The sequence below is a fragment of the Cynoglossus semilaevis genome, chromosome 8 (genome assembly GCF_000523025.1).
Source record: "Cynoglossus semilaevis isolate Cse_v1.0 chromosome 8, Cse_v1.0, whole genome shotgun sequence".
NCBI lineage: Eukaryota > Metazoa > Chordata > Actinopteri > Pleuronectiformes > Cynoglossidae > Cynoglossus > Cynoglossus semilaevis.
In genome coordinates this window covers 6,791,896-6,803,198 of record NC_024314.1, presented here as the reverse complement: position 1 = coordinate 6,803,198, position 11,303 = coordinate 6,791,896, and the positions used below count along the sequence as shown (strand labels likewise).

General features: G+C 41.3%; 1 protein-coding gene across 2 annotated transcripts in view; it reads left to right on the top strand.

Annotated features, from left to right (window-relative positions):
• Positions 1-11,092, top strand: part of cox10 (cytochrome c oxidase assembly factor heme A:farnesyltransferase COX10) — a 19,022-nt gene extending 7,930 nt beyond the window's left edge. The window contains exons 5-8 of one of the 2 annotated variants that reach the window (XR_521839.2): positions 6,556-6,626; positions 9,473-9,705; positions 10,158-10,662; positions 11,032-11,092. Coding sequence is in view for 1 of the 2 variants with exons in the window: in XM_008314352.3 (XP_008312574.1) it covers positions 6,556-6,626; positions 9,473-9,705; positions 10,158-10,591 (738 nt within the window). In the remaining variant the exon portion in view is untranslated. Of the gene's footprint in view, positions 1-6,555; positions 6,627-9,472; positions 9,706-10,157 lie in introns of both variants that reach the window. The other variant, XM_008314352.3, reaches the window with a different exon arrangement.
• Positions 11,093-11,303: the final 211 nt, after the last annotated feature.

Sequence of the window (11,303 nt, the reverse complement as noted above, 5' to 3'; positions counted from 1 at the left end):
CCGTGGATAATTAACAAAAGCGGCCCTGTTTATGGCAAGTCTGTGAGCCAACACTGCATGCTAATTTGTTTCCAACCAAAAAACTTCAGGTTTGATGGCGCCATGGTTGGATAACAAAATGGCTTCCTACTAGGGCCAATGCTGTCGTTTCCCACAATTAAGGTAATCTGTTGTATATTTGAAATTGCTGCAAATATTTATATTCAGGCTGTTAAACAAGCCTATAAAGCAAAATGGAGATCTGAGCATATATCTGTAATGAAGGTCTGTGTTTCACAGAAATCATCATTCAGACATGTAAATCGTTTGTCATCACTCTAACTAGTTCCTCCTTTCCTGTTTTCTGACAACTTCCTTTGGAGTGTTTTTTAATTTTGGACTTTTTCTGGAATTTATACATTTGTTAAATTAGTGTGGTGAATGTAAACTGTTGGTTCTTCGTCATAGGACAAACAGGAACTTGCACAATTATTCATATTTTAAACAGGAAGTGCAATGCCTTTAACACTGTTGTCTGACTCACTGTTTTCCTAATTCCACATTGGTTTCTCTAACGTCTCTTGTGACAATTGTCTCAGAAAAAATTGTGGTGACAGAAAGAGCTCATATTCCTCTAACAGTGTTGATGTTTATTGTACTTTGAATCTGGTGTTTTGTTGAAGACTCATACTTCTCATCAGGCTTACTAAACTTGACCTGTTTAATTATTATTAAATAGGTCAGTGACCCCAACAAGATTTTTAAATTGAATGTCTTTGTGAGATAATGTTGTAAGTGGGGCCACCACTGTCAGAGCACAGATGTAGACTTTACTCTGTTATCTTCTGCAAAGTTCCTGCTTTGGATTTGAAAGGCTTGTTGACTGAGCCTGTCTAGATGAAGGCACAGGCCCATCTATGGGTCAGTGCTGCAAATATAAATATTCCAGAGGTGCTGATGGCTGCTGTCAGATTTCAGAGAACAGTGGAGGCCTTCATGAGAGTCTGTTGCTTATCACCTCCAACTTCCAAGGGCTACTTTTTTTTCCAAAATATTCCGAGTCAGTTATATCATTCCAAACTCCTTGTGGTCAAATACAGATGTGGACAAGAAATAACACCTTAATTCTCCCAAACATTCTGGCAGATATGCACATGCCTCTTTTCCAACTTCACCTTAATTGTTGAGATTCCTCTAAAACTGCTTGTCATGTCACTCACACCCTTAGATTTTCTCTGTGAATACTTGCTAATGGCTCAAGCGACTGTTTATTCCCCTTTAAACAAATGACCACACACAGGCCAGACCTGTGTTTTGAGACTTTTTTGGTAATGTTTAGTTCCTTTACTGAGTTTGACGTTTCACAAAACATTTAACGGCATATATGTAGAATTTGTGATGACCATCAGTATTTTAGACATTGCAATCCAACTTTTAATTTGTTGGAGCGAATTGTTGCTCCTCCTAATTTCTTTGGTGAAAGAACTTTGATTCAGCAAGCATGTTTAATTTGGTCCTGTTTGATTATACTGTAAAAAAAAGGATGTCGAATTAGTGTGCAAATCATACACTGTTTTTTTTTTTTAAGTGAAGGGCAAGTTTTGCCTCAGACTTTAGCGAAGTATAGATTTCAAAATTCCGAAAGAACACTTCAAGACCTCTTCTACCAAAATATAAAATCATAAATCATATTTTTATTATATCCTATAAGAAGTTTGAAAAACATTTTTAAAAATGAAATAAAATCCACCGAATATTGCTGCTATTTTTACATCAATCTTACTCCCTTTCACTAGGAGGCACTGTGCCTCCAGTCAGTATTCAGGTATAAATAATGACAACAGTGATGTGATAGGACACTCGAGGCACGCATGATGAACTGTGGCATCACTTCCGTACAAAAAGCACATATTCCTTGAGGCAGCTTGCATTTGTGATTTAAGGCGACCCTCTGTGCCGAACAGAAAGAGCTGCTGCTCATTTTTCATTAGTTTCATACCTGAAACTTTGCTTTGTGGAGACAAAGCAGCAGCTACCAAGGACTCTTCAAACATATGTGCAGGCAGCATCTAGTATAAAGCATATAGTGGATAATAGCCAACAAAAAACACTGTATTTAGCCTGTTCCTTCTTCATCGAGCTTTTTCCTCATATGGCTTCACCTGTCTGCCCAGGCCTGTGCATCAGTTCTCACATTCTACCAATGCTATCGACATGGCAAAAGGTAAAGGTAGCTCTGAACAGCCATAATTGACTGATTAACATGAGAACTGTTTAGCGCTTCACTGTCTCACATACACACAGGCCATTAATCAAGAAAGAAGCCGCGCCATCTGAACTGCTGCCAGCTGTTTGAGACAGGACTCTGTAAATGGAGCGAGAAGAAATGTAGGTTGAACACAACTCTTAAAGGAACATGAAATCCACTGTATATGTAGATGGAATACTTCAAACTGTACTCGGGTTTCTTGTTAGATCAAAAGATGTTTAAATTCCACACGTAACAGGATAGTGTTGTACTCGGAGGAGACAAAGTCAGGTACTTCTAGCTGGACTAGTTACAGTCCCTTCTGTAACAATCACGTACACAGGCAGGAGTCACTGTGCCGACTTTTCGGATGACTGTTGTGAGAAGATGTCTGTTGCTCTTGCGTGACTTTCTGTATACTCTGGCTTTATTCTGAATTCCTGTTTCATGAATTAAGCATTACAAACATGTCCTTGCCTTTTCATGTCAGATCTCACCTGCTGAGCTGATACCTATCATTTCATCACATCAAAGGATCTCAGAGGACAGGAGTCGGCGCAACATCTGCCACCTGTCCATGTGCAGCATCTCTGACATACCACTCACCTCCTCTGCAGATGACATGAAATTAAATATTACTGCTTTTTTGGTATTAAAGGTGGAATGCAGTTTTTCGGAGCAATCCTGTGCCACAGTGTAAAACTCAAATCATTAAATCAAGTGGATGGCACTGATGATGTTAAACATCTATCCTTACCAGATTGTACATTTACTTCCACTGTTCACTGAATACATCTAGGTGCTTTGTTGCTGTGTTGTTGTTTCTTCCTCAGTGATTTGTCATTAACTAATCTGCATGTTTTTGAAAACTTTGAGGAGTATGACACAGGTGAACAAAGACAACAGTGCTCACAGAGTTCCAAAAATGCTTGTTTTCCAGTGGAACTTTTTTTTTTTTAATTTTTTCTTCAAAGTTTTTGATCTGGTCTACTTGTGTGGTTGTTGTCTTCCTTTAATGGTGCATCTGTTTTCATGGCCTGTTTAGTTCCAATACATTGCTTTGATTCGACTTCAAAACACAGCACAGTGCCTGGCAGAACTACAGATTCTACCTCTGAGGACAGCTTAATCTATGTAAATCTCAGCTGCTTGTTTGTCAAGTGGATGATCAGAGACTGTTCACAGTTTGAGTTGAAGGGTCTTTGAGAGCTCTCTACTTTATTTTTTTGAAGTAGACGTGGCTTTGGTGTGAGCACCGCCCGTCCCTGTGGAAGCTCTGGGCTTGCCGTTTTGCTCCAGTGTGCAAATAGTTGACGTTCCGACAAGCAACAACTTGGTCTTATTGTGGGGTTTTGGCCCATGCACCTGGATTTTCTTTAGTTGAGTGGGGGAGACACGGTGTTTAGGTCCAGCTGATGTTTCTGTGAGCCAAAGTATCGCAGCTGCTTAACTGTCTGAACTGCTCTGCCTGTGTTTAGGTCCAGACTTTTCTTTTGACTAAACACTCTCACAGTTTACTTTTCGTTGTATTCTAACAATTTTATTGAGCAACACAAGAAGAGAACCAAGTATCTTGGTTTACAGACAGTTCGTGGTTTGGCATCACAATTATAAAACCGTGCTGTCACAAAGCTAAGTTATCTAGCCTATCTAATGCCTGTTATGGAGACCTGATGCTTAGCAGTGGCTGTAACCCTTTTAGGTGGCTTTACAAATTTGGCATCTTAACACTGCCTTCTCTCTGCTGAACACTTAAGTCTTGCCTTTTTTAAGCCCTCATCATCTGGTAAATAATTGCCCTTTTTGTTAAGGGTTAGCGAGTGTGTGTGTTTCTGTCTTTAATTGAGAGCAGCAGCCATAACTTCCACTTCAGTCGCACCAGTTTGACTGCAAGTAATAACTCTTTAATTTACCCACTAGTTGCAGATTATTGAAAATTATTAGTCAGCTAATCAGATGGTAGACCCCACACTAACTCAATAGTTCTTTGGAATTATACTAAGAAATGGGAAAAAAATACTTTTCCAATGAATCAGTATATTGTTGAATCAGACTTCTGTCGTAACAACAATGCAGTTAGCCTCTCCTTTGCCTGCAAGATTTTTAATCTGGCTGCACTAAAACACCATCAGCAAATTGAATTGCTGCAAAACATGACAAAGAAAGACGAATATGATCTAAAACATTTTTTTCACGTTAAGAAAATTCAGTTTCATGACAGGACACAGATTGTTGTTGATGGCATTTGCCTGCTTAGCATGCCAAATGTGAGGTGTGAATACTGCATAAGTAATTAAGTAATTTTTTTTATAATCCAGAACAATGAAAACACAACTTAATTTGATTATTAAAAAAACAATGCTGATCACCTGGCCATCATGTGGCCAAACATTACAACATTGCTTAATAACACAGTTGAGCCTAAGAGGAAGCGAGAGGAAGTGTGAAAATCTGCAGCATTAAAACGATGATATGTACAGTAGAGTTACCCAAGCCTTTAGACCTACCAGCAGCACCGGCACACAAATGCTAATGGGCCAATTATTTTATTGCAGTCACTGTAACACATGGCAGTGTTGGGTGGAAATAATGACAAGGGCTGCGAGGGCGAATGATGTGAACCAGATGATGCTCTTTGACTTAAAAAAGGCCACGAAGGAGGAGGTGGAGGAGGACGAGAAGGAAGTACAAAAGCAGAGTAGGACAAACGGAAATAGAAGCTCAGCGCTGAGCCTAGTTTCATTGGATGGTTCAGCCAAACAATAGTAACACTTAGAGACGCTTTTCTACCACTGAAAAATATTCTGGTCTATTCTTTTTATTATGCAGTGCAGGTGACTCATATGCTTGTGGTGACAAAGTGCACAGGTCCCTTCTGTTTTTTACATGGGTAGTGATGTTATTGGAAACTCGCTGCAATTTTATGTGAGCAGTGTTGCAGTGAGCTTGGCCCTGTTCCTGTATCAGTCCTTCTTCAGCACTGCTCTGCTCTAAACTGGCCACAGAGTGCATTTACTCTCTCACGCGGCCCCTGACCTCCTGACGCATTTCCTGACCCAGGAAATAGAATTAACACCTCAGTCTGGGCCTTGAGGTCCCATAGCCGCACACACAGCTGTGCATTACCCTCACCCAAATGGAGTGTGGCCCAGTGAGCCCATATTTTCAGTCTTAAGATAAAATGGAAAACTGATGCAAGGAGCACAAAAAAATCCTTCATTCCATCCCTATTTTTAATATCCTTGGTTGCTCAAGGAGGTTTTACAGCCGTAAGTGCTGCACTAACTGGAGCCAAATGAGATATATTTACCTACTTTATTATGTGTGGTACTGTAGGCACCACCTTCAAAAGCCCTGTTTATTTTATGACTTTTGCTGATTTTACAAAGGAAACAATGTGCAGGAGAAGCCCGGTTGCACTTAAGCTTGAAATGTGGAACCTGAAGATGTTGCAGCCTCATGTGAGGAAGAAAAAGCTTTTTTAATTATATTATTTGAGATTTCTTTGGATCTTGTGTTTAAGCAACAGTATTTATATTAAATCAAATTCTCATTCACTGGGATTTTTTTTACTATATATTGGTGGCTGTATTGTTTTGCAAGAACAATGTAAAATAAATAAAAAAGAAATTCCTTTTATTTATGAAATAAACAAAAATGTTTTCTCAGAGGAGATTGATCCCAATAACCCAAAGCATTAAAATCTTTTTTCTTCATTAGTTAATGGCTCGTAGCAAGGTACACACACACACGGACACACAGGGAGATATTAACCAGTTCCTACACATGAGAGCCTCATGTGTTTGTGTTTAAGTCACACATTGCCAATCTCAGGGGAGCACTTTGAAGCATACTCCTCCAGAGCAGATCATAAAAACAGGAGTATGCGTATTTTTTTCACATAGTTGTGTCCCTGAACACCCCACCACCGGCTCACCCAACGGCCTGCTGCCTCCACCTCCAGTCCGTTTGCTGGATGAGTGTTGGTTCAGAAAGTTCACTGTGACCAAGCCTCAGGCGTGCGGCTCCATTCACATTGTTGCTGCAGATGTGACACAGAAAACTTCACAGAGGAAACAGAACTGGAGGTTTTGTGTTTGGGCTCTGCTATGCTCTCACTGAATTTCATCCCAAAATTATAATAGCTGTGGATACCAAAATTTAGGTTCCAGAACTTATGAGTGTGTATTACACTATCCAAAAGATTAAAGCATACAGATTAGACAGACTTACACTATCCAAAAGATTAAAGCATACGGATTAGACAGACTGTTTTTTTGTTTTTTTGCTGTATCCTCCCTTAATGTTGTTTCCCTCTGTCTCCACAGTACTTTGAGGTGCCCTTTGACTCCAACATGAACCGTACAAAGAATCGTCCCCTGGTTCGAGGACAGATCAGGTACATCACTATTTGGTCCTGAAAATATTTCCACGTGCTCATTTTACTGCCATAAAAGACTGTGATAAAGAAGACAGTTGCAGCAACATGATCTGGAGTTCAATTAAGTCAAGGTTCTAGGACAAATGCTAGTCTGAACACTGGGGGTTGTCTTTTACACCACGACACACAACCTGCTTCATGCCTCATCCAAATAACAGGAATTTATGCAAGCGCTATGTATTTACTCTACACTTGAAATGTGTAACGTGAGCCTGTTAGTATGAAGAGAGTAGGAGGAATATGAGGTGGATGGGAGTGTGTAGTTTATGTGACCACCCTCACTCTGCTGCCTGCACTGTTTAGATGACAGATAACCTCTGTTATTGCTGCTCAGTGAAGTGCACACACGGTCCTACGACTCTTTGGGACGACAGCCACCCTTGAAAGGCACACAGTCACCAATACTCACTGATACTTAAAGCCCTTGTCCTTTTAACCCATTGTCAGCAAGTTGAAAAAAACAACTTCCCATCTCCCTTTTCATTTTTATTCAGCTGAGACAAACGCAAACAGCTTGTTGACATAAGAGGATGAACCGCCTGACATTGTGGCTCAGTACACATTCTGCCAGGAATAGGAAGATAAAATCCACTGCAGCCTGTGAAAAAAGCCACTCAGTCAGATAGCTTATACCAGGTTTAGTACTTTTAGAGACATGCTGTTTAAATTGGGAACTTGGTGTTAAGCTGGTAATTAAAAGTGTTCTGTGGGTTGTGTAAACACAGCATCTTCTCTCTGGCTCTTAGTGGCAAAACGTGTGTTTCTAGATTAAACACATAAAATCTCTGCTCTTCTGTGTCTCACACTTGGGCACAGAGACAGCGAGCAGATGGAAGGCTGGAGCCCTCCTGTCAAACAATTCGTCAAGAGGCCACATTTTACACATTTTCCGTGTAGTTTTTCAAGAGCAGGCTTTTTACGAGCTGAGTGATGTTTCTCCGCTACATCTGCTCTTACTGCACTGCTCTGTCCACCCACCATGATGTCAGCAGCATCTGAAATGGCTTGTTGTTTTATGTCCGGATTACAAGAGCATTTCCCACCTTTCATTGTTCTTCTGTAAAAATCTGCTACACATCTCATCATGCCCTGTTGTGGTTTGAGGCTCCCGTATGTCGAGATGATGCCAACCTGCTTTCAGCTCAGCAGGAGAAGTAAGACATGTATGCGCCATGTCTCCTGACAAAGACTGAGGACCAAGTCAGTCAGGTCTGATTGGTCGCAGTTGAAGATATAAAAATCGTACTTGTAATTTTAAATGTCTGGTAAAAGTATTACAATTTACAAAATGTAACAGATCATTGGTTTAATGTTTAACATGTTTTTGCAATTATACCTTTTTCTTATGATTAGAAATAACTGCAGTGTTCAATGAGAGCAATTATAATTTCTGCAATAATGGGGAGCTAACAATCCTGGTATGACAAATGATGAATTCTTAATGGGTGGAAATAGAGAGCAATGTGTCAAATGGTGCAGAATGCTGTGAAGGATAATTATGTAATTTTGCAGTTCATCCGTCTCTCAGTGGAAATGCAGTAGGCAACACCTCTTTTGCATCAACGATTTTATAAAAATTTAGAATTTTTCCTTGATTTCAAACACAGTCTCACAACATGGGTCTGGGGAAAGTTGTCTTGTTTTAATAAATACCTTTTTAAATAGTGTATTCATGGTGTAGAAATCTAGAATATATATTTTCCTTCAGTTTTTCTAGAAAATGTTATCCCATTATCATAGTTGTCCATTTTGTAGTATAGTACTTTTGTAGAACTGAATTAGATCTATATCATTTCCTCGTGATCTCCCATCCTCCTCTTGATTCAGTCTACTGGTAGGACATGCTCTACTTATTGCACACCACTGATTGGTTCCATTTTCTCTAGCTAAATACTGTAATATTATTTTTTCACCACTTATGTAAATTTATGGGTCAAATATTCAATACTGTGCACATTAATCTGTGATGGTGGTCATTTTCGTACGTGCTGCCCACACTGTTGGTTTTCTGTGTTGACTTTTCCCACCTTGTGATATGGCTTTGGCCATACAAAAACCCAGCGGATGAAGTTGAATCCACCTCAGGTCATGTGATACCACCCCTCTCTTCAAGCCCCCCACAGCGCCAGCCCACTGCCAGACTGTCAACAGCCCAGAGCCAGCCTGCACGGCCCCACCTCAGCCCACATGAAGCAGACATAACACCGCTAATCGCATTAATGTATCAATCCGCCCGCGCAGCCACACCACCAAAATAAAACCCTGTTTGCTTTTTTTGAAGAAAGGCCCTGCATTTGGTCAAGATTTTAATCTGCGTCCTCTCTAATTTATGGAGCATTTACTGCTGAATTTGAACCAGACGTTGGCATTGCTGTTTTCAATAAAAGATGAGGGGAGGAGGAGATGGAGAAGGAGAACATTTTCATCCGGGTAAAAGCCTGAGCAGTCGCGGTTTTCTTTTGTTAGTTTTGATCTTTGCTGCGCACGTGCTATTCATCTCACAGGGTTACTTTTATCCCTGACGAACCCTTATCAGATGAACCTCTTCTAAGCCTCCTGTTTTGAGATCAGGCCACAACTTCAGACTGTCGGTTTGTGGGAGGAGTGGGGGACTGTTTTTATGTGTGTGTGCTCACAATAGCTTATCATGCCACATTTTTCAATGAAAGCACAGTCTTTGTCTCTGCTCAAAGCTGCATGCAGTAATTTACCTTCTATGTAGAAAATATCCAAAAGTCACCTTGTACACTTCTGATCTGGTATTGTCCTCCCTCTCTGTCTCTTCCTTGTTAATTTCCCATCAGCCCCCTCCATGCAGTCTCCTTTGCTCTGGCCACTGGAGCATCTGGAGTTGCTCTCCTCACATTGGCTGTTAATCCGTTGACTGGTTTCCTCGGCGCCCTCAACATCTTCCTCTACACCTGCTGCTACACACCACTCAAGAGGCTCAGCATCACCAACACTTGGGTGGGGGCAGTGGTGGGGGCGATACCTCCCATTATGGGCTGGACGGCTGCCACGGGGAGTCTAGCACCAGGTAGGAGTCACCTGCTGATATACACTTTTATTTTGGTCTTAGTGAGCAGTGGTGGCTTGGTGGTTAAGGAAGCGGTCCAAAGGGTTTCAGGTACAAGTCTACCAGCTGCCAAGTTGCCACTGAACATGGCACTGTCCCTGAAACAGCTTTCCAGGCGCTTAAGCTGCCCTGTTTACTTTGATGATGGGTAAAAAATGTCACATTTTGTTGTGTGCAGTGGTGTGCTGTGTCACAATGACAAGTAATTCATTCCCTGTGTTTATCTCTGATATATACGTGTGTGTATATATATATATATACACATACATATATATGTAATATTTTAGGACTAGTAACAATTGTTTTTAATTCTGATTTCAAACTAGAATCATATCAGTTTCACTCCCTCAACCTCTAAGTTCTGCATCATCACTTCTTTCACTCTTTATCTCTCCCTCCATCTCACCCCTTAGGTGCCTTGGTGTTGGGTGCCTTCCTCTACAGCTGGCAGTTCCCTCACTTCAACGCTCTCAGCTGGAACCTGAGGGAGGACTACTCGCGCGGCGGCTACCGCATGATGTCCGTCACCCACCCCGACATGTGCAGACGGGTGGCCCTGCGCCACAGCGTGGGCCTCATTGGCCTGTCTACAGTAGCACCTGTGCTGGACCTTACCACTTGGACCTTCCCGGTCATCTCGTTGCCCATCAACCTGTACATCAGCTACTTAGCTTACAATTTCCATAAAAAAGCAGACCGCAACAGCTCCCGCCAGTTGTTCTTCTGCAGCCTCTGGCACCTGCCCATGCTACTGCTGCTGGCCCTCACTTGCAAGAAGCCTCGAAAAGACCCCGAGGATGTGGCTGGATCTCCAGCTGCTCCTTTATCACTCACGCCGCAGAGCTAATCTTTAAGAGAAGAGTGTTCAACTCCTCAACGACCTCGGTTTAACCAAGACACTGTCTCCATAGAGATCAGGTGACGGACATGCGATTGAACCTGTTTATTTAAGTCGGTCACATTCACACATCAGGAAGTGATGAAAGGGATCAACGCAGCTAATTTACCATAAAACACACAGACTTATTACATTAGCCTGTAATATTTCATTCTATGTGTGTGTGCACTGTACATATATATCCTGTATTTATTTGCACAGACACCCAACTGTTCCTCTGTGTGCTGTAAATGACAATAATGTTCGTTTATTTCTTTTGATCCACAGCAGTTGTTTGGTATGTGCTTTACCCGATGCATTGTGCTAATGCTAAATAAAGATCATGTCTTAGCAACATTTGAAATATGATGTAGGAAAGTTAACACTAACCAGTTGTTTTCTTTCAGCAGATTGACGACTCTTCATCAGCAAGGCTTTGTGTATCCTGAAAGTAAATGCAGCATCATATTAGCCTGGTCTCTGTGTGGTCTCTTAGCAAACTTTTTTGTTTCACTTATATTCTCTGTGTTTGTGTGTTTACTTGGAGCAAAAGTCAACATCTTTTAATATGCTGTCTTTAGCAGGTAAGCCCCAAATCCCAGCGTTGGTATTTGGTTTCACAGACATCACAGAACACAGAGGAACAAGAAACACTCCTCCCCTCGCTGCCATCCTCAGTCCA